Source organism: Festucalex cinctus, chromosome 2 (assembly GCF_051991245.1).
Source record: "Festucalex cinctus isolate MCC-2025b chromosome 2, RoL_Fcin_1.0, whole genome shotgun sequence".
NCBI classification, from domain to species: Eukaryota; Metazoa; Chordata; class Actinopteri; order Syngnathiformes; family Syngnathidae; genus Festucalex; species Festucalex cinctus.
Genome location: NC_135412.1, coordinates 1,838,410 through 1,862,247, shown reverse-complemented (window position 1 = coordinate 1,862,247; position 23,838 = coordinate 1,838,410). Strand labels below are relative to the sequence as shown.

The following is a 23,838-nucleotide window of genomic DNA, read 5'->3' as shown; positions in this document are numbered from 1 at the left end:
ATGAGAAAAAAAAAGTATGTTTCTACCTTATTCCGTTCTTTAGTAATCACTATTTTAAATTAGGTCATTTGAGTGACATAAGCGAAAATACAAAAATATTAAGAGAAAAACAAGCTTTTTGTGAAAAGATACATTTTTTTGCACAACAGTGACTTTGACACTAATATTTTTTTGTTTAGTGACAAGGCAGCGCTGCACAAGACGTTGCACTACCCATTGAGCGAGAGAGAGAGAAAAAAAACTTAATAAACGGAATTAAGGTTTTTGGCAGCATTCATTAGGATTTTAGAATATGTCATTAAACGTTTTTGGCGATCAAAGAGTTAATATTCTCAGTCATCCAGTTTATGGATGTCAAAGTTGCAGGCAACCCATCAAACCTTTTTGGAGTTGAATCTTCAAGTTGGCATATACGCCAGGCAAACATTCTCACGCCCGCCTAGTTGGGACATTCCCGAAAGGATTAAATGTAGTCAATCAGATAGCGATCTGCAGTTCAGTCCGCTGCCTCAGGCCGGTAGGGCCGATCAATATGGTGACTGCACCCCCCCCCCCCCCCCCCCACACACACACACTCGACATAATCCCGAGAACACAGTGAGTTCAAGGTCACCCGCCTTCACTACCGCACCTACAAACGCAAGCTGCAGCGTTTGTTCACGGATGCCGTGTGTTGGGTCTGTTAACTCTTTGACCGCTAAAAACGTTTAACTCATTCACGCGCCGCCATTTTCACAGAAGCAGTCTCGTTCGCTCCCGGCTGTTTTGTTGGATTTTGAGTGATTTTGCAAGGCCCACAGAATATTGTGTTCTATTGCTATAAAAGCATGGAACCTATCAAAAGAAAGATTAAAGTCTCTTCTTTCACCAGGAAAAAAAAAGTATGTTTCTATTTGTTTCCGTTTTGCAGCAATTCGATTTAGAAGAGAGCTAAGTTTCATCAGTTTTCACAAATCGATTCAAAATTGTAAGTAAAAAAACAAAAACAAAAAAAACGTATAAATACGTCTTTGGGACACTTAGAACATTAAAAAAACGTATTTACACGTTATTGGGAGCAAATGAGTTAATAACGATTAGTAAAATCACGATGTATGCCGCTATAAATGTTAAATGATGTCAACTATGTTTTTTTTTTTTTTTTGTTTTGTTTTGTGTTGTTTTTTATCAATGGGCAGTTCACCGTCTTAAGTGCAGCACGCGCTGCCTGGTCAATGAGTTGTGGAATCAAAAACACTCACTATCTATGACCAGCAGATGGCAGCACTGTATCTCCTTTAAATGGGCACTTTGCGTATGAAATTACAATGAAACAGGATGAAATTGAACGTTTTCAAGGATGATGTAAATGATCAAAGCCTTTGTCATATTAAAGTTGTTTTTTTCTTGATAACGTGGCAGTAAAAGAGTTAAGATCAATCCCGTCATACTCGTCTTTCTTCATGTTGATGTTTTGTTCTCCTCAGACCTCCCTGCCGCCCCCATCCAGTACCAGTATGGGTCGGCGGATTGCCCGTCTTCTCCACGGCTGCTAAAAAAAGGATCATGTCACGAGAAGCCCGCCGTCAAACCGCGGCCCCAGCAGTCCGCCTCTCCCAAACTGCCAGTGGCACAGAAACCTCGAGGTAAATAAAGCGCTGCCAGAAGCACAGCGACCACTGCTGGCGCCATTGCAATGTCTTGACTAGCTCTTTTCTGTTTAAAAAAAAAAAAAAAAGGAAAAGGAAAGCAAAATGCGTAGGTGTCTGCTCACTGGCCTCATGCCGTCACTCACTCTGCTCACTAGGTCACTTCCACGCAAGCTGCTGCTTTTAAAGCAGGCCAAAGGATCCCGTGAGATTCGACTGTGACATCTTTGATGAATGCTAATTATCAACATGTGTTGTGTTTGGGGAATTTGGGAAAATCACAGTCAAACTTGCCTCAAATTTCAAGTGGCCTATATTCATCCATGCTTTCCTGCTGTAGTAGAATAACAGTTAGATTCCCTTATTTCCATTTTCTGGCATGTTAGTTGGCCTCATTTTTTTTTTTTTTTTGGGTGGATATAACAATTGTGTCCGTTTGAAGTTGAAAACAATGGATTTGTGATTCCGTCTCCATTAGCAACCAGTGGAGCAAAATAGAAAAGTGAATCTAAATGATTTCATCCAAATCATTTATGTATAACAGGTGGTGTCCAAACTACGGCCCGGGGGCCATTCGCGGCCCGCCGTCCATTTTTCAGTGGCCCGCGACATATGCTAAAAAAAAAATGGCATTTGACTCAGTTCAAATAAAATAAACAAAAATGTTTGGAGACGGACAAAGTAAGAAAGGAAGGTGTTGAAAAACACAGGTGCTATGAAAGGTTATTTTAGTTAACTAAACTAACGAAAAAACTAAAATTAAAAAAACAATTTCGTTAACGAAATAAAATAAACACGAAAAAAGTTTGTTGTTTACAAAACTAACTAAAATAAAACTAACTATAATTATAGCAAGCATGTCCTTCGTTTTAGTCTTTGGTAATTAATTTAATGCATGAGCCTTTGGGGATGATTTTAAATGGGATTTTTAGTAGATTTATTTTGATATAAACCGGAATAATGACATCACGCCCACGGTGTTTTTTAAATATTGCGCACAAGTAATAAACATGAAAAAACTAAAACTAATACGGAAACTAACTCAACTAAAACTAAGCATTTATTAATGAACTAAAACTAATACGAAAACTAAAAGAACCACCCTGAAAAAATAAATTATTAATTAAAACTAACTAAATTTAAAAAAACAAAACTCAAAACAAAATAAAAACTAAAATGAAAAATTCCAAAACTGCCATATTACAAATAAATTGGTTTATATACTGTAGCATTTTTCTAAATATGCTAAAGCACAAATAAATTATTTATACAATTTTTAGTAGGGGTGTTAAAAAAAAATCTATTCGGCGATATATCGCGATACTACATCGCGCGATTCTCGAATCGATTCAATAAAAAAAAAAATCGATTTTTTTTTTTTTTTTTTTTTTTTTTTTTTAAAAGAGCTCAGAATTGTTCATTCGGTAGTCTTACCGATTCAACGTCTTATCATCATTGCCTTTTTGTGTGTGTGTGTGTGTGTGTGTGTGTGTGTGTGTGAATCGATTTTTAAACTTCCATTTTTAATGGAAAAATATTCAACAAAACGTCTGACTTCGGGTTAGGATTCACACCTTGAGCATGGAAGAATGTTATATGAACGGAACATTAAGCCTTAATATTTAATGCTGTTCAAACATGAAACAGATTACAACCTCTATAAGACTGAAATTTCAGATCAATAAATAATACATTTTCATATAAATCTTACACTCTACAAGCTTACTGATTAGTATTTTCTAAATTTGAATGAAAAAAAAATCCCAACAATCGACTTATAAATTCGTATCGGGATTAATCGGTATCGAATCGAATCGTGACCTGTGAATCGTGATACGAATCGAATCGTCAGGTACTAGGCAATTCACACCCCTAATTTTTAGGACTAAACACAATTTCTCTTCATAACATCATGTGGTCCTTGCATCCTTCTGATTTTCTGTTTGTGTGAAAAAGTTTGGACACCCCTGATGTATAACATGGGAATACGTTTAAACAAAAATGATTGTCCAAATTATATTAAATGCAGGATATGAAAATAGTTTTATTTTGTATTTTATTGACTGCAACTGTCGTGCTTGCAACTGGAACCGTTCATGTTTCAAATTACGCATTTAATTAAAGTGTTTCAATTTACTTGGAAGAACAGAATAGAATTTTAGATACTTTCCTATATTTGGCATCCAACATATTTTTAGGCTTGTCCGACTTCATTTGTGCTGTTTTGACAGGCACGTTCCATTTATCTGTAAAGAAACGTGGACAGATAAATAAGACACAGAAGAAGCTCACTATCAGCATCAACATGTCAGCCTGCCATTTATGAAAATATGAACACTTGTCAAATGACGGCGAGCGGGGAAGCATGAGCGCTGCGTGCATGCTTACGATAATCCACTCTGTGTGTCTGCGCATCTTTTCTAAATATACAGGAACTGTTGCGGCTCACGTGCACGCACGTCTCAGTATCCTGTTTGAAACAAGGAAGTCGTCAGAACGCTGAAGAAGTAGTTCAGCACTGCTATTTTTGATTACTATTTGCTGTTTTTGTTATTAAGATAGGACCAGGCAGGCTCAATTCTCAGAAACAACCATGGAGGATTTTTTTTTTTACATGATAGACGACTGATGACACGTTTGTCTCTCGTTCTGCTTTTCTCACTTTTTCCGGACGTGCTCCTCTTAAGTGCCCCCTAAACCGGCGCACCTGCTCGCTCTCGGCCAAGACAAGAAACCCAAGAGGATCCCGCCGGCGCCCTGCAGGCCTCTCCCGGCGCCGCCGCCCAAACCCAAACCCTTTGCTGCGGGAGCGCAGCCACAGAGGGAAATCCAGAAAGTGGGTCTGCTCATCGAGAAGTTTGAAAATTCCAGGTGAGGATATTTGTCGGGATGTCTTCAAATGAGGGGTGTTAAAAAAAAAATTATTCTGCAATGTATCGCGATACTACAGTACGCAATTCTCGAATCGATTCAATAGGCAGCCGAATCGATTTTTTTAACATCCATTTTTGATGACAAAATATTCAACAAAACGTCTAACTTTCACACCTTAACTCATTTACTCCCAATAACGTATAAATACGTTTTTTAATGCTCTGTGTCCCAAAGACGTATTTATACATTTTTTTTGTTTTTATGCTAGAGCATACAGAAGGTTTTGATGCAACCTCTCAACCGCAAAGAACGGTTGCAGAAATGGTAGTTATTACACAAACGGCCAGCAGGTGGCAGTAGAGCAAAGGAGAGCAACCAGGGCCATGTAGAAAAAAAAGCTCAATTACTTAAAACTGATGAAACTTAGCTCTCTTCTAATGCTAATTGCTGCAAAACGGAAACAGATAGAAACATACTTTTTTTCCTGATGAAAGAAGAGACTTTAATCTTTCTTTTGGTAGGTTCCGTTTTTTTTAATAGCAATAGAGCACAATATTCTGTGGGCCTTGCAAAATCAGTCAAAATCCAGTAAAACAGCCGGGGGCGAACGGGACTGCTTCTGTCAAAATGGCGGCGAGTGAATGAGTTAAGCATGGAAGAATGTTATATTAATGGAACATTAAGCCTTAATATTTTATTTCAATGCTGTTCTAACATGAAAAAGGTTACAACCTGTATGTTAACTCTTTTACTGCCACACGTGTTGAAAAGGGGGGGAAAAAAAAAAAAAAAACCACAGTGCCATTTCGCCGATTACGAGCATTCATCAGATTCCATCAGATTCCGTCACATTTCATTGTAATTCCATACACCAGCAGCCCATTGAAAAGAGACACAATGCTGCCATCTGCTGGCCATAGTTAGATGGTGTTTTTGATTCCACAACCCATTGACCAGGCAGCGCTGCACTTAGACGTTGCTCCGTCCATTGTCGGAAAAAAACAAAAAAAACGTAGATGACTTCATTTCACGTTTATGGCGAAATACATCGTGATTTTACTAATCGTTATTAAACGTTTTTGGCAGTCAAAGAGTTAAATGCAGTGGCTCACAGTTATAACACTGAAGTTTGTGATCAATAAATAATACATTTTCATACAAATCTTACAGTGTGAATGTACAAGTTTAGTGAATGGTATTTTCTAAATTGAGTAAAAAAAAATCGTAACAATCGACTTGTAAATTCATATCGGGATTAATCGGAATCGAATTGTGACCTATGAATCGTGATACGGATCGAATCGTCAGGTACGAGGCAATTCACACCCCTAGCACCTCCATTTTTTTTTTTTTCATCGTCGCTGTGCTTTACATGTCGTCCCTTCCTTTCTTGCCAGGGTCCCCATCTTGGGGGCGCTCCCCCGCTCCCAGCTGCACCTGTGTCTTAGAATGGACACTGCGAGTGCCATCGCGTCCTCCTGCGACCAGGGCACCGCAGCGAAGACCGCCGGAGACTCCTCCGCTTCGAGCAAACTCGCGCCCTGCTGCGCCTCCGAAGGAACCGACGACGCGGCCGAGCTGTCCCGTCTGGCGTCCATGCACCTGGACGGCTCCGACGACACGCCGTTGGACGTGGAGGTGGACATAACCCACGGCGACGGTTGCCTCGACGACGGGGAGCGGGACGAGGGCTCCTCCCACGATTTTCTCGACAATCCGGACTCCTCGGAGCAGACGAAGATCCCGAACCGGGACAGCGGCATCGACAGTCCGTCGTGCGCCGCCGAAGGCGAGGCCTTCCCCAACGAGGACGCCATTGACGAGGAGGATCGTTACGACAGCGTCACGGAAACGGAGAGCGTGTCTTGTTGCGTTGCCCTTAGCAACAAGCGGGATTCGACTCAGGACGAGGACAGTGACTTGGATGAGGGGAGCGGTGGAGAGATCAACTCTCTGACGGACACGCAAACCGGGTATCTGACGGACGCGCACACAGAGGCACAAAAAGTGAGTACCTGCAGTAAGCACGCTTCCGTCTCATTAGCACGTAAATTGAGAAATCGTAACAGTCCGTCACGTTTCATGTTCAATCTCCCAACGTCACATTCAGCAAGATTGTTTACTCCTGATGCTGTGTCATGTTTTTGCAACGGTTTTATAAAATCCTGTGTCATCATTATGTGAATGAGGCACTTCACTTTAGGGATGCACGATAATATCGGTGGCCGATAATTATCGGCAATTATCGACCAATTTGATTTCAAACAGATAAACCAGATAATAGAGAAACCGGCCGATAATTATCGGCGATTATCGACCAATTTGACATCATACAGATAAACCAGATAATAAAGAAATTTGCCGAAAAATATCGGCAATTATCGACCAATTTGATTTCATACAGATAAACCAGATAATAAAGAAATTTGCCGAAAATTATCGGCAGTTATCAACCAATTTGACATTATACAGATAAACCAGATAATAAAGAAATTTGCCGATAATTATCGGCACTTATCGACCAATTTGACATCATGCAGATAAACCAGATAATAAAGAAATTTGCCAAAAAATGTCGGCAATTATCGACCAATTTGATTTCATACCGATAAACCAGATAAAGACATTTGCCAAAAATTATCGACCAATTTGATTTCATCCAGATAAACCAGATCATAAAGAAATTTGCCAAAAGTTATCTGCAATTATCGACTAATTTGACATCATACAGATAAACCAGATAATAAAGAAATTTGCCAAAAATTATCAGCAATTATCGACCAATTTGACATCATACAGATAAACAAGATAATAAAGAAATTTGATTTCAATTGTATTCAAATTAATTTTGCAAACACTTATCGGCTTACTTATCGGTTATCGACATCGGCATTCGGCACTTTGTAAAAGATTGCTTTATCGGTATCGGTTGAAAATAACATTATCGTGCATTCCTACTTCACTTACATAAACATCAGTTCATCCCAATTTTCACGCCACATTTGAATCATCCTGAGAGGGGGCAAAAGCAGCCGCTCTTCTATTATTATCTCAGCCTGGTTGAAGCCCTTCAAAGAATCCTCTTGATGAAACGTTATACGCTGTGACGACCTCACACTGGTGGCCACAAGTGATCGACTTGACTCTAAAAGCGGCTCTGCAGTTCCATAAAGAGACAAATACCTGCCCGAGAGCGGTAACAGGAGCTCGCGTTGGATGAAAGACTGCCCACATTTAAGCTAGTTTCGCTTTTCTCTTGTCCTTCAGCTCCGCTATTGATCGGCGACGGCACCGCCCATGCACATCCCTCGACTGTATGTGCCGCGGCGCTAATAATTTGCCACTTAAAGGCAGCAGAGGCTAATCCCTTTATTTTTGTCCAATTATCCAGCCACATAGTGATGAGGGCTTTATAAATAAATTTAACCTGTAAATTAGGTGATAGATTTTAAAAAGTAAAAGTACATTCTAAGTGTATATTACAGTATGTAAACTTTGAGTTTAACTCATTCACTCGCCGCCATTTTCACATTTCGCAATCCCGTTCGCTCCCGGCTGTTTTACTGGATTTTGAGCATGGAACCTACCAAAAGAAAGATTAAAGTCTCTTCTTTCATCAGGAAAAAAAAGTCTGTTTCTATCTGTTTCCGTTTTGCAGCAATTAGCATTAGAAGAGAGCTAAGTTTCATCAGTTTTCACAAATCTATTTAAAATTGTAAGTAATTGAGCTTTTTTTCTACATGGCCCTGGTTGATCTCCTTTGCTCTGCTGCCACCTGCTGGCCGTTTGTGTAATAGCTACCATTTCTGCAACCGTTCTTTACAGTTGAGAGGCTGCATCAAAGCCTTCTGTATGCTCTAGCATAAAAAACAAAAAAACAAACGTATAAATATGTCTTTGGGACACTTACAACATTAAAAAACCGTATTTACACGTTATTGGCAGCAAATGAGTTAAAAGTAAACACAAGCATACTTAAATATACTTGTTTTTGGTGAAGGATATCATGACAACTTTGCATTTTGAGACTCCGTTTTAGAGGATGTGGGTTTGGTGAGTGATGCACTTTGCAAAACGGCATAGGGGAAAAACAGAATTGACTTTTTCACAATGTGAGATTTTTTTTAAGTAATAGAAATACTGCAAATAAGAAAAACAAGAAACGTGTTGTTCCCGCAGCTGTTAGCGAAGCGACTCAAGGTTTGAAGATTAGACTTTGTGTTCACATTCAATTTGAGCTTTTAGGGGAGAGGGAACATTTTCACTCGGGTAGCTGCGCAAATGAAGCTGCTCTGAAGGTCAAAGGATATCGCAGGAGGTCAACGGCTGAAACGTTTCTGTACGCGATGTTTGGAGGTTTGTTGTAATCCTTGCCGCGTGCGTGTGTGTGTGATGTGTCCCCATCAGTGCTCGGAGGTGCACAGGTTGCTGAACATTGCCAAAGAACTTCTCCACACTGAAGAGGCCTACGTCAAGAGGCTCAACCTCCTCGACCAGGTAACCTGACGGAAATCGGCTTCTCCCAAATGGCGCTTTCGTCATCGGTCCGCCTGCCTCTGGTCCAAATTTCAATATCCTGAGTGTTGCCAGCGGTTTTAGTGATTGAGATCAGGGCTTAGCCGGATTAAATAAGTGTTCCGTGATCCCGGAGGGTCACCGGCGTTTCCCTTGCGGTCCGAATTAATCCGCGTAAGCACGGTTGTGGGAGACGGCGAATCCGTGTTAACATGCGTGAGATTTATGCTACATGCTATTTGGTTACCTCAAAGCAGAGTTTACACCTCTGGACATCTGCAGAATGGCACATGTGCAAATATGTGTAAATCCCTTTAACTCATTCACTCGCCGCCGTTTTCACAGAAGCAGTCCCGTTCGCTCCCGGCTGTTTTACTGAATTTGGACTGATTTTGCAAGGCCCACAGAATATTGTGTTCTATTGCTATCAAAGCATGGAACCCATCAAATGAAAGATTAAAGTCTCTTCTTTCATCAGGAAAAAAAAACGTGTTTCTATCTGTTGCCGTTTTGCAGCAATTATCATTAGAAGAGAGCTAAGTTTCATCAGTTTTCAAAAATCTATTCGAAATTGTAAGTAATTGAGCTTTTTTTCGACATGGCCCTGGTTGATCTCCTTTGCTCTGCTGCCACCTGCTGGCCGTTTATGTAATTACTACAATTTCTGCAACCGTTCTTTGCAGTTGAGAGGCTGCATCAAAGCTCTAGCATTAAAAACACACACAAAAAAACGTATAAATACGTCTTTGGGACACTTAGACCATTTAAAAAAAACTTATTTATACGTTATTGGGAGTAAAACATTGTAAATATTATTTTAAACTTTTTTATGTTAAATGTTTTAAAGTTTGTTGAATAATGTTTTAAGATTGTTATTGTATGGTTTTTTTTGTTTTGTTTTTTTTGTTTTTTGTTTTTTAGTAAATTTTGTAACCTATTTTTATTTATTTATTTTTTTCCTCTGAATGTTTACTGTTTCTTCATGCTTATGTGTTGTCTTTCCTTGTGTAAAGCACATTGAGTTGCCTTGTGTATGAAATGTGCTATACAAATAAACTTGCCTTGCCTTGCCTTGCCTTGCCTAAATGAGTTTTAAGGATTAATGATGGATTAATGGTGTGTGTCTCCCAAATCTTAGCAGGGTTGGTAATTGGAAAGCTCGTGAAAACAAGTTTTAGATGGCGTCTATGTTAAGATGTGACTCGTTTGTGTGCAAAACACTGGTTACCATTTTATTAACAATGTTTTGACAAATGTAAGAGACTTTTTTTTTTTTTTTTTTGCTAAAGGGTTCATTTAGATCAGTGTTGTCCAAACGTTTTCATTTGAGGGCCACATACAGAAAATCCGAAGGACGCAAGGGCCACATAATCTTTTTTTTTTTTTTTTTTTTTTTTTTGTGCGTGCGTGCGTTTGCGTGCGTTTGCGTGCGTTTGCGTGCGTGCGTGTGCGTGCGTGCAAATACGTATAAATTTATACTCATTCATTCACCTAAAACCTTATAAATATCCCATTACCCTTCGCCTTAACCAGGTACTTCAGAATCTTGCCAGAGTCGTGAGATTTAAATGGTCAGGAGACCAGAGAAAAGGTCAGAAAAAAAAAGAAATAAAGAGAAAAGAAAGGTAAATCAAAGTGACATCCAGCACCGACCAAACACTTCCTGCCTTCCCCATGATTACAAAATCAAAGTCTTACGCCAACCCCGGAAGCCTCTAAATTCCAGCAAATTTAGCGAGATCTCAAGAGCCCAGAGGAAAAACTAAAGAGAGGAAGGAGGGAAGGATCGATAAGGCAGAGTGAGATCAATAGAAGCCAGTACATCCAATCCATCAAAGTGAAGTCCAGCACCAACAAGACCCCTCCTGCGTGGTTACAAAACCTTAGGGGCCACATAATCTTATGAAGAGAAATTGTGTTTCGTCATAAAAATTGCACAAATAATTTATTTGTGCTTTTGCATATTTAGAAAAATGCTTCAGTATATAAACCAATTTATTTGTAATATGGCAGTAGGGTTATTATAGTTTTGGATTTTTTCATTTGAGTTTTTATTTTGTTTTGAGTTTTGTTTTTTTAAATTTAGTTAGTTTTAATTGGTTTTCAGGGTGGTTCTGTTAGTTTTCGTATTAGTTTTAGTTCTTTAATAAATGCTTAGTTTTAGTTTAAGTTTTTTTTATGTGTATTACTTGTGCACAATATTTAAAAAACACCATGGGCGTGACGTCATTATTCCGGTTTATATCAAAATAAATCTACTAAAAATCACATTTAAAATCATCCCCAAAGGCTTTAAATTAATTACCAAAGACTAAAACGAAGGACAATTTTGCTGTAATTATAGTTATTTTTATTTTAGTTAGTTTTGTAAACATAAAATGTAGTTTCAGTTTTCTTTTTTTCAAAAGCATCTTCGTTTTTATTTTATTTCATAAACGAAATTGTTTTTTGAATTTTATTTTTTTCGTTAGTTTAGTTAGCTAAAATAACCTTTAATAGCACTTGTGTTTTTCGACACCTTCCCTTCTTACTTTGACCATCTCCAAACATTTTTGTTTTTATTTTATTTGAACCGAGTCAAACGTCATGTTTTAGCATATGTTGCGGGCCACTGAAAAATGGACGGCGGGCCGCAAATGGCCCCCGGGCCGTAGTTTGGACACCCCTGATTTAGCTGCAAATGAACTTTTCACTACATTTATCCCAAGCAAGCGTTTCCACTTAAGTCTGTTTTCCCCACTGAACACGTTTGCATGTTTTTGCCGTTTTTTGATGAGCTTTTGCGGCGCTTTCACCTCACATCAAATAGTTCGTCTCCTCTTGGTGTCATGTGACATTGATTGATTTCCATGGAAATGTTTGTGCCCATCCATGACTTTGCCTCTGGCTACAGTAACAAAAGGTTCCGCATGTAATTAATTAACAGCAGACAAATTCCAAATCTTAGCCCGATTGCAGCAACATATTAGAGCTGTCAAACGATTACATTTTTAAATCAGAGTAATCACATCGTAGAAATTTGATTAATCATGATTAATCACTGACCTAAAAAAGCTTTTTTTCCCCAACATATTTTGCCCGCTAAATTTGAAGCTCACCTGTTATGTGTTCATGTTTTCGACATTTAATTTAATTTATGAGGACGTCTTCAAAAATTTATATCCACTGCACACGCTCGTCCTGCTTTTTCTAATCAATTAATTATTTGCATAATTTAAAATGGGGAGAAAAAAATGACCTACGGCATATGTAAACGTTTATTAAATGCTTTACTTTAATGCATGTAGTTATGTTTATTGCTCAAACTCCAACAGCTACCTTTAACGTAACCATCCACTGTCGGCTAAAAAAGGATCATCTGCGGTCAAAATTAATAGTGTGATTAACTCTTTGACTGCCAAACGTTATCCAAAAAACAACCCCGACAGTGCCAGCTGATTTCGAGCATTTTCACTCATCTTTCAAGGCAACAAAATATTGTGCACTACGACTACATAAACATAAAAAAAAAAATGCGTTTCTACATTATTCCGTTCTTTAGTAATCACCATTTGAAAATGGGTCATTTGAGTGACATAAGCGAAAATAGAAAAACAAAATGGAGAAATTTTTTTTTGCACAACAGTGACTTTGACACTAAAACTGTATTTTTTGTTTAGTTTAGTGACACTCAAAGACTTTGATCATTCACGTCATCGTTGATAAATGTTCTACTTCATCAGATTTGTCATATTTCATTGTAATTCATACGCCTTGAAAAGATATACAATGCTGCCATCTGTGGCCATAGTTAGTGGGTGTTTTTGATTCCACAACCCATTGACCAGGCAGCGCTCCACTTAGACCTTGCAGTACCCATTGATTGAGAAAAAAAAAAAAAAACTTAGTAAACGTCAATTAACGTTTATGGCGGCACTCATTAGGATTTTAGCATACGTCATTAAACGTTTTTGGCGGTCAATGAGTTAATCTGTGGTAATGCGATTATTAATGTGATAATTTTTTGTGGTTAATTAATTAGTTACTGCTTTAACTTTGACAGCACTATATAATGTTTTTTAAACGTTTTCTTATTTTAATTTTGCACCATTTATAGGTTAGATTAAAATACTGTAAGGCACTGACTTGACATAGCAACCATAACTCATCTTCATTTTTTTTTTTTTTTTATCTATAATATTGGTGAACCAATCAGGTTTGAAGGATTTTATGCAGCTCATATAAACTTTGCTGCACAAATGTTTACATTATTATATTTTATGATCAGAGACATTTACATCCTGCTGTAAAATGTCTCCGGCCATTAATTAATGGAATTGAGGAAAACGTTTTTGGGGTATGTCCCCCCCCCCTCATTTGTTTTTGACACTTGCGCATATGTTCTCTCTTGCAGGTATTTTGCACTAAGCTCACAGAAGCCGGAATCCCTCAGGACGTCATTACAGGGATCTTCTCCAACATCTCCTCCATCTACTGCTTCCACGACAAGTTCCTGCTTCCAGAGCTCAAGACGCGCATCACTGGAGAATGGTGAGGAAGGATGCGCTGTTCCGCAGACGACTCTGGTGCTCAGTTAGCAGTCAGGATGTTTAGTTTTCGTATTGGACTCTGCGGGCTTTAGCAGAAAATCAGGAGACATACACCCTGGACTCCTCAGGTGGTTTTAATCAACCTTTAAATGCTTTTTTCTCCCGCAGGAATTCCAACCCTCGTATTGGGGACATCCTCCAGAAATTGGCACCTTTCATGAAGATGTATGGAGAGTATGTGAAAAACTTTGACCGAGCGATGGACTTGGTCAACACGTGGACGCAACGATCTTCACAGTTCAAGAGCGTCGTCCAAAATATTCAGGTGCGTGTGTGTGTGTGTTTTTTTTGGCTGGGTATGGTGCCATTTTTTCATGTCACTTTACTGTTAATTTCAAACTAAAAAGTCATTCTTTTTTTTTTTTTTTAAGATTTCTTTTATTGTAACATTTTCCTTTCACTCCCTCTTTTTATTTTTTTTAGATTTCTTTTATTGTAACATTTTCCTTTCACTCCCTCTTTTTTTTTTTTTTTTAAGATTTCTTTTATTGTAACATTTTCCTTTCACTCCCTCTTTTTTTTTTTTTTTTAGATTTCTTTTATTGTAACATTTTCCTTTCACTCCCTCTTTTTTTTTTTATTGTAACATTTTCATTTCACTCCTTTTTTTCAGATTTCTTTTATTGTAACATTTTCCTTTCACTCTTTTTTTTTTTTAGATTTCTTTTATTGTAACATTTTCCTTTCACTCCCTCTTTTTTTTTTTTTTTTTTAGATTGTAACATTTTCATTTCACTCCTTTTTTTTAAGATTTCTTTTATTGTGACATTTTCCTTTTACTCCCTCTTTTTTTTCTTTTTTTAGATTTCTTTTATTGTAACAATTTCCTTTCACTCCCTCATGTCCCAGTTTACAGGAACGTGGTCATGTCTCGGAATCTCAGTCATTTGTAATTAATGCTCGCTGTTATATTTACACTACCTGTACACTTAATTAGAGAAAGAAATGACACTGTTACAAAATTTAGTTTAATTTCGTACACATCAACACCAGTACAACTAAAATATAAAAATAAATCGCTACCTTTATCGGTGTCACTAAAAACTGAGCTCTTCTTGAGGCGTGAACATTCTGCAGGTCTGTTGAATGTTTTGTTTCTGTTTTGTTTGTCACGGCCGAACGCTCAGAAACAGGACGTCTGCGGCAACTTGACGTTGCAGCACCACATGCTGGAGCCCGTCCAGAGGATTCCCCGCTACGAGCTCTTGCTCAAGGACTACCTGAAGAAACTGCCCGATGACGCTCTCGACCGAAAGGATGCAGAAAGTGAGACCAAGATTCCGTCTGCCCTCGACTCGACACTGTCACATGAACGCATTGTCGCGAGTGTTTCTATGAGATTGGGCGTAGTAGCACTTTGGGGCTGGAAAGGTCAGATCATACTTGATATGCTCCATCGTCCAATTACGAAAGGCGTAAATGCAATCCTTTTGTTTAGTTTATAGAATTTCACTCATCCACTTCACATTCCACGGTAGTTTATCACAGTGGTGTTGTTTGCAACTTTCAACCGGCTTTCTCACACAATTAACTCATTCACTCGCCGCCATTTTCACATTTCGCAATCCCGTTCGCTCCCGACTGTTTTACTGGATTTTGACTGATTTTGCAAGGCCCACAGAATATTGTGTTCTATTGCTATAAAAGCATGGAATCTATCAAAAGAAAGATTCAAGTCTCTTCTTTCATCAGGAAAAAGAAAAGTACGTTTCTATCTGTTTCCGTTTTGCAGCAATTAGCATTAGAAGTGAGCCAAGTTTCCTCAGTTTTCACAAATATATTTAAAATTGTAAGTAATTGAGCTTTTTTTCTCGATGGCCCTGGTTGATCTCCTTTGCTCTGCTGCCATCTGCTGGCCGTTTGTGTAATAACTACAATTTCTGCAACCGTTCTTTGCAGTTGAGAGGCTGCATCAAAGCCTTCTGTATGCTCTAGCATAAAAAAAAACAAAAAAAACAAAAAAACGTATAAATACGTCTTTGGGACACTTAGAACATTAAAAAAACGTATTTATACGTTATTGGGAGTAAATGAATTAAGAGTGACCACGTTCAAATTTCTTGATAATAATATGGTCTATGCTAGTTGAAATATAGCATTCTTGTTAACCGCCAAAAACGTTTAATTAATAACGATCAGTAAAATCATGATGTATGCTGCCATAAATGTTAAATGACATCAACTACGATTTTTTATTTTATTTTTTTTTCCTCTAAACTTTCTTTTGGTAGGTTCCATGTTTTTATAGCAGTACAACACAATATTCTGTGGCCCTTGCAAAAATCAGTCCAAATCCAGTAAAACAGGGAACGAGGTTGCTTCAGTGAAAATGGCTGGGAGTGAATGAGTTAATGGTTCCGAAGTGTTATGTTTTGTTGGATATGTTTTAAGTTAAAGTTTCTTTGAGTCCTTTCGTCATAACGAATTAAAGGGGAAGTCAACCCAAAAAAATATTTTTACATTTCTAGACATGTTCTATGCAGCTCCACTAGTCCAAATACGGCATTTTAGTTAACATTGTGTTTTTTTTTTTGTGGAATATGAGTAAAGCAACAAAATGCCTCAATTTTTATCAATGCCGGCCATTTTGCCACTTGCTGTCGAGTGAAAATGACATCACAGTTGCTCAGGTCTCAGGTGGCAACCAATCACAGCCCGGCTTCAGAAAACAGGTGAGCTTTGATTGGTCTGTGATGTCATCTTCAGTCGACAGCAAGTGGCAAAATGGCCACCCCCTGAGATGGATCTAAACGGCTGGGTTTTGCTTCATAACTCATATTCCACAAATGGAACATTAACAGCATTATACTCTGTGTATTTTGATTTGATGCTAACATACAGTATTATTTCCGTTATTTCTACAGAGGCACTGGAGTTAATATCTACTGCAGCTAATCACTCCAACGCAGCAATCAAGAAAATGGTGAGACTCAACAAAATCTGTCACCGTCTGACTGAACTCTGTGCCGAGAACCCTCACATGAGCTGACGCATCGCCGATGCTGAACTCTTGCTGCAAGTGTTGGTCTGAGGGAGTGAGTCGCTTCAGACAGGAAGTTGCCGTTTCCTGCCTCATGTTTCACCGCTTGCGGATATGTCTGACGGGGCGTTCTGTAACACCCATCCCCTGCATCACTTTCCTCGGTCCCACTTGTGTTTCTTACTTCCCCGAAACCTCCAAATGTGCTCTAATGATCGATAAAGAAATGTAATATCTGCTCCCTGCCTGACCCGGTCAAGCTATGGATGACTGTTGTGGCAAAACAGCGCCCTCCGGTGGTGTGGATCTCATTCGCGTTGGTGCTTGTTTTATGTTTTCCAGGAGAAGATGCACAAACTGCTTGAGGTTTATGAGAGGCTGGGAGGGGAGGAGGATATTGTGAACCCAGCCAATGAGCTTATCAAGGAAGGACATATCAAGAAGATGTCCGCCAAAAATGGAACAGCACAAGACAGATACCTCTACTTGGTGAGAGGAAATGTCAAGACAGACAGATTGGATGCCCACAGAGAAGAGCCCCGTTATGACGATGATTTTTTTTTCTTTCTTGTCTTTCAGTTTAACAACATGGTGCTCTACTGTGTGCCTAAACTCAGACTGATGGGGCAGAAGTTCAGCGTTAGGGAGAGAATTGACATTGCTGGCATGGAGGTACTTTCTTAACTCTTTTACTGCCACACGTTATCAAAAGAAAAAAAAAAACAAAAAAAAAACTTTCATGCATCCTGGAAAACGTTCTATTTCATCAGATTTCGTCATTTTGCATTGCAATTTCTAGGGCTGGGAATCTTTGACTGTCTCACGATTCGATTCGATTACGATTTTTCAGAATCGATTTTCGATTCAAAATGGTTTTATTGACAAATGATTTCTGCTTCAATTTACAGATATGCACAACATTGTCATGATCGACTCCAGTCTGCTTTGCGAGACAAAATGACAAATAGAGACATTAAAGTGTCTTTTTTTTTTTTTGAAACATTTATTTATTTTGTATTGTAAGTGCCTTTTTCCACAAAAACAGCATGTGGGCTACAACTGCCTTTTCCCCTTCTTCTTCATTTCTTATTTATATAAAATCTATTTTTGGATATTAAATTTCGATTTGATTCGATTAATAAATGAGAATCTCAATTCTTTTATGAATCTATTTTTTGGCACACCCCAAGTCATTTCATACACCAGCAGCCCATTGAAAAGAGATACAATGCTGCCATCTGCTGGCCATAGTTAGTGAGTGTTTTTGATTCCACAATCCATTGACCAGGCAGCACTGCACTTAAGACGTTGCACTGCCCATTGATGAGAAAAAAAAATGTAGTTGACGTCATTTACCGTTTATGGCGGCATATATTGTATTTTTACTAATCGTTATTAAACTTTTTTGGCGGTCAAAGAGTTAACAGGATTTTTTTTTTTTTTTTTTTTTTAATGCAACATTACCTACATAGGTTTTATGAAAATTAATCATTATGCTTCTTTGTTTCTTCAGGTGCAAGAGAACGTGAAGCAGAATCTTCCTCACACATTTGCCATTATTGGCAAACAACGCTCACTCGAACTTCAAGCCAGGTTAATAAACAAAAACAAAAAAACATTTAAACTGTCACTATAGAAGCATTCCAAAGTTTTACTTTCATCTATATTAATTGTTGTCAAACAATAACATTCTTGGGTAACTGTGTGTGATTATGCTTGACAAAACCGTTAATGCAACACTTCATTTCATTTGTTCATTTATTTCAGGCAATAATCAACATTAACAATCAATAAATTTTTCTCAACATTTTTTTCCTTGCCTGAAAAGGAGTGGGAGGAAGAAAAACTTATTAAGTCCCACCCCCAATATCATTAGTATCAAAAACAAATTTAGCTACTTTCCTACAAACTTGCACTAACCAACAGCGGTTGTCACAATACTGAAAAACACGTATATAATGATGAGTTGTTGTTTTTTTCCTCTCTCTCTTATAGGACAGCTGAGGAGAAAGAAGATTGGATTCAGGTAAGGATGACATGCTAGTTTGGGCGATACCAATCTATTTAAACAAAAAAAAAAAAAAAGGAGGCTGTAATATTGCCTCTGGAATATGTCGGTGGAAACTTTTTCGATGGAACGCTGGCAAAAGAGTTAATGGGAACATTGTGTGTAAACAAACAAAGCAACATTATGGTGGACGGTGTTGCGCAATCTCGATGTGAGGGGCGGCGGGGGTTGGTGAATGATTTTGCCGGGAAATTGGAGGTCAGTCCTGATGACCCTTTTCGGTAGTTTAGCTGAATGAGAGGATGCAATTAGAAAAGATTTCCTGCCCACCCACATTGTGTCGGGGACGTCCATTCTCCGCTGAAGCCCCTCTTTAATGGCTCATTTAGCTCATTAGAGCTTTCAGAGAAAAGCTGATTAGGAGTTTTGCAGGCTTGACGAGGAGGTGGTCTCATTGCGAGGAGGGTCGAGGGCGAAAGCTTGCAAGCCGACAAGACGGTTACACGCAAAAGTTTTTGGATCGGGAGCAGGTTTGAATGCATGACGAGACAAACGAGCGTTACTATCTCATGTAGATGGACATGAGAAGATAACAAATCATTTTGAGAGACCACACATTATTAGAAACTACTGTCTGTACGCCACTTTGAAGAAGCATGATTATTTTTGTAATTAATAATTAATTAATTAATTAATCATTTTTGGGATGCAGTGTTTCCCTCGTTATATGCATTTTTTTTTATTATTATTATTTTTTTTTAGCAGCGTGCTTTTTGGTTTGTTTATTAATTTTTGATTTTTTTTGGTCTTTGCGCAGCCGTATCTCTCGAACCTTACATCCGACCGGGGACATACGAGCATCCGCGGATTCGTCTCGACGAGACCTTTCCAACTGTGTCTGTCCCGTCTATATAAATAAAGTTGAGTTGAGTGGAGTCACTGCACGGCATTGCATTCTGGAGGTAGAAAATAATATACTGTGCTGTCTAAATAAATTTAAAAAAAATAAATAAAAAAAACATACTTTTAATGGAAAAAAAAATAATGTAAATTAAAAAAAAACAAATGATGAATGAAAAAGCATTCATAATAAACTAAAAATCATACGAAAACGAAAAAACATATTTAATAAATGAAAAAAATATATATATATATACTGTGCTGTATAATAAGTACATTAAAAACAAAACAAAACATTACCGTACTTTTAATGGGAAAAAAATGAATGTAAATGAAAAAAGTACATATAGGATGAATGAAAAAGCATTTATAATAAAGTAAAAATCATACCAAAACGAAAATACAATATATAATAAATGAAAAAATATTTATCATCAACGAAATTTATTTTTTTAATTCCAATATTGTGATAAACGAGGGAACACTGTACAGCGCTTAACTCATTTGCTCCCAAAAATGTATAATTACGTTCTATTATTAATATATTAAGTGTCCCAAAGACGTATTTATACGTTTTTTTTATGCTGTTGTATTTTATTTTATTTTTTTAATGCTCGAACATACACAAGGCTTTGATGCAGCCTCTCAACTACAGAAAACGGGTGGAAAAAATGGATGTAATTACAAAAACGGCCAGCAGATGGCAGCAGAGTATAATAAATTAGCCAAGGCCACAAGCTCTTTCCCCACAATTGGAAGCATATTTGTGAATAATGATGAAGCTTAGCTATATTCTAATGCTTATTGCTGCAAAACGGAAACAGAAAGACTCTAATCTTTCTTTTGGTAGGTTCCGTGTTTTGTAGCAATCGAACGCAATGTTGTGTGGGCCTTGCAAAATCAGTCAAAATCCAGTCAAACGGCCGAGAGCGAACGGGACGTGCTTCATTGAAAATGGCTGTTCGTGAACGAGTTAAACTCCACGATTATCTCCATCATCCTCATCATCTACTCCAAATGTCTGTTCACGCTCAGGTCATCCGAGCCACTATCGATCGGCACAAGCAAAACAGCGAGACTTTCAACAAAGCCTTCAACAGCAGCTTCTCGCGGGACGATGACCACGCCACGGAATCACCGGTGAGCCCGCCTTGATCGTTTCATTGAGTGAAGTGTGAGACGTAAAGAGGCACCGAGCACGTTTTTAACCGTCATCTGCTCTTTGTCTGCTTGAACAATTCTCCATGTATGGATGTGACTCATACACGCGTTACAATTGAAGACGTTTGCAACTCGCTCATGACCTTATATAGAAAGCCCAAGTCCAAGTTTATTCCTATGGATGTGCTTTGACCCACTTTAGCTGGCGCACAGCCAAACACAACTGGCGTCTTCTGTCAATTTAGTTTAGACTGACATCTAGTGGAGGAGATGCACAACTGCAGGAGGAAGCCTGTGACGCTCAGATGTTGTTTTTTTTTGTTTTTGTTTTTTAAATTTCCAGGGTCCCTGGTCCAACACATCCATCGACTCTGACGGCGAAAGACTGCATGAAAGGGTGAGATATTTTATGATTCATATTCTACTCATGTGTTATGCTGAACAATCTGTATTATTATTATTTTATTTATTTTTTACAGAAGAGTTCAAGGAAAAAGGACAAAGAGAAGCAGACGTGTAAAGGATGCAACGAGAGTTTCAATTTCACAAAACGCAAACACCACTGCAAGTCTTGCGGAGGGGTGAGCGCTCACACAATCGCGTTGGAATTTGCACAGACGCTCGCCAATAGACCAGAGTTGTCCAAACTGCGGCCCGGGGGCCATTTGCGGCCCGCCGTCCATTTTTTAGTGGCCCGCGACATATGCTAAAAATGTCATTTGACTCAGTTCAAATCAAATAAAAACAAAAATGTTTGGAGATGGTCAAAGTAAGACGGGAGGGTGTCGAAAAACACAGGTGCCATTTTAAAGGTTATTTTAGTTAACTAAAACTAGCAAATAAATTAAAATTCAAAAAACAATTTTGTTAACAAAATCAAATAAAAACAAAGATGCTTTTTAAAAAAAGAAAACTAACTGAAACTACATTTTATGTTTACAAAACTAACTAAAATAACACTAACTATAATTATCGCAAAAATGTCCTTCGTTTTGGTTTTTGGTAATTAATTTAATGCATGAGTCTTTGGGGATGATTTTAAATGTGATTTTTAGTATTTATTTTGATATAAACCGGAAAAATTACGTTTGAAAGTATGTCACACAGAAGTGATGTCATCTAGCAGCAGCCAATAGAAAAGCACCAAAAGATGACGTTGCTCCCGTGCTGTTATTTAAATATTGCGCACAATACTACACATAAAAAAAACTAAAACTAATACTGAAACTAACTAAACTAAAACTAAGCATTTATTAAAGAATTAAAACTAATAAAAAAAAACAACTAACAGAACCACCCTGAAAACCAATTCAAACTAACTAAATTTAAAAAAACAAAACTCAAAACAAAATGAAAACTAAAATGAAAAAATCCAAAACTATAATAACCCTAATGCCATATTACAAATAAATTGGTTTATATACTGTAGCATTTTTCTAAATATACAAAAGCACAAATAAATTATTTGTACAATTTTGAGGACTAAACACAATTTCTCTTCATAACATGATGTGGCCCTTGCATCCTTCTAATTTTCTGTACGTGGCCCTCAAATGCAAAAGTTTGGACACCCCTGCAATAGACGGACCGATTGGGCCGATTTGACGTCAATGCTGTTCTCTCTCTTTCGGTGTCGTCCCGCAGGCCATATGTGCAAAGTGTTCCAAGACCTTGGACAACAAAACAAGTCGAGTGTGCCCGGAGTGTTTTGAGGCCAGCGTCAGTCTGGAGAATCTTGCTGGCGGTGAACAGAAGAGGAAAACGCCGCCCGAGGTCAGACGCGCGCCGAGAGACCAAAAATCTCACATGATTGGAATAGCCTATACTGATGCATAGCTAAGTCATAACTGTAAATATTTGTGGACAAATACTCTTATTTCAAAGCCATTATTAATGACATGAAGACACCAAAATCAAATACGGGCATAAAATCGGAAATGGCCACTTGCAGTGTAAAACCGATCATCTGGTGTACGACAATTCTCATAACAGGAAATACAACTGTCTACGTCAGGGGTGTCAAACTCATGTCAGCTCAGGGGCCGCATGGAGGAAAATATATGACCAAGTGGGCCGCATCGGTAAAATAACGGTAATAGAACTGAACTCTTTTACTGCCACACATTAAAGAAAAAACTCTGCTATGACAGCGGCTTTGATCATTGACGAAAAGAGAGACAATGCTTCCATCTGCTGGCCATGGTTTAGAGTGTTTTAGATTCCACAACCCATTGACCAGGCAGCGCTGCACTTAGACATTGGAGGGGGGGAAAAAAATAATAATTATGTTTTAACGTTGATTTTACTGATTGTTATTAAACGTTTTTGGCGGTCAAAGAGTTAAAAACGATTGCCGTCAATTAGACGCAGATTTTCGCTATTTGTGTGCCAGCCCAAAATTATGGAGCTCAACTGTCATCATATTGTTCCAAAAAAGAATACAAATGCAAATGGAACAGAGTCCTGGACGTGTTAAATCGACGTGTTTTTCATATATATTGTTCCCAGAATGCATTGCGTGGTGCAGTTAATGACGTTATAAGGACACTAATCCTTGTCATATTGATTTGTGTTAACTTACCAGGAATTGAATTTGTGTCGTATTTAACACGTTTGTTGGTCTAATGATAAAAATAAATAAATACATTAATAATAATAATAATAATAATAATAATAATAATAATAATAATTAAACAAACCGTAACTTTACGTTGTGTGTAAAATAATGACATCCAGGACGATTTCCCCCGTACAGGGACTGCTTGTGAAGTTACAAATTTGATATATTTTGATTGTGGCCGACTGATTAATTAGTCCGACATTACAATTTATTCATTTTTTTTTAACTTTACAAAATTATCTCGCGGGCCGGATTAAACCCCTTTGCGGGCCTGATCCGGCCCGCGGGCCTTATGTTTGACACCCCTGGTGTATGTAGTAAAAAGCAATCAATTCAAATCTGAAAAACTTGAGAAATTGAAATTGAGCAAATCTATTTACAAAGTTGTAGGATTTATTTATTTATTTTTTATCTATATTGCAGCCAGCAACCAAGCAAGCAGTGAATACAAACACATTCGCATTGTAATCCCTGTCTGGTGATGAATATCATAATGATAAGATGCTTATGCGGACGATCTTGTCTGCTAACTCAGCTGTCTGCTTGTGATCGTGTTATGCAGA

General features: G+C 38.0%; 1 protein-coding gene across 4 annotated transcripts in view; it reads left to right on the top strand.

Annotated features, from left to right (window-relative positions):
• The window catches only part of fgd (faciogenital dysplasia), a 76,624-nt gene that overhangs the window by 49,861 nt on the left and 2,925 nt on the right, over nucleotides 1–23,838 (top strand). For all 4 annotated transcript variants that reach the window (XM_077512063.1, XM_077512062.1, XM_077512061.1 and 1 more), the window contains 16 exons: nucleotides 1,467–1,625; nucleotides 4,316–4,499; nucleotides 5,900–6,509; nucleotides 8,910–8,999; nucleotides 13,411–13,547; nucleotides 13,715–13,871; nucleotides 14,734–14,872; nucleotides 16,471–16,529; nucleotides 16,929–17,075; nucleotides 17,166–17,258; nucleotides 18,100–18,179; nucleotides 18,582–18,612; nucleotides 20,530–20,634; nucleotides 20,999–21,052; nucleotides 21,135–21,236; nucleotides 22,300–22,428. In XM_077512063.1, the coding sequence (XP_077368189.1) occupies nucleotides 1,467–1,625; nucleotides 4,316–4,499; nucleotides 5,900–6,509; nucleotides 8,910–8,999; nucleotides 13,411–13,547; nucleotides 13,715–13,871; nucleotides 14,734–14,872; nucleotides 16,471–16,529; nucleotides 16,929–17,075; nucleotides 17,166–17,258; nucleotides 18,100–18,179; nucleotides 18,582–18,612; nucleotides 20,530–20,634; nucleotides 20,999–21,052; nucleotides 21,135–21,236; nucleotides 22,300–22,428 (2,276 nt within the window). The remainder of the gene's footprint in view (nucleotides 1–1,466; nucleotides 1,626–4,315; nucleotides 4,500–5,899; nucleotides 6,510–8,909; nucleotides 9,000–13,410; nucleotides 13,548–13,714; nucleotides 13,872–14,733; nucleotides 14,873–16,470; nucleotides 16,530–16,928; nucleotides 17,076–17,165; nucleotides 17,259–18,099; nucleotides 18,180–18,581; nucleotides 18,613–20,529; nucleotides 20,635–20,998; nucleotides 21,053–21,134; nucleotides 21,237–22,299; nucleotides 22,429–23,838) is intronic.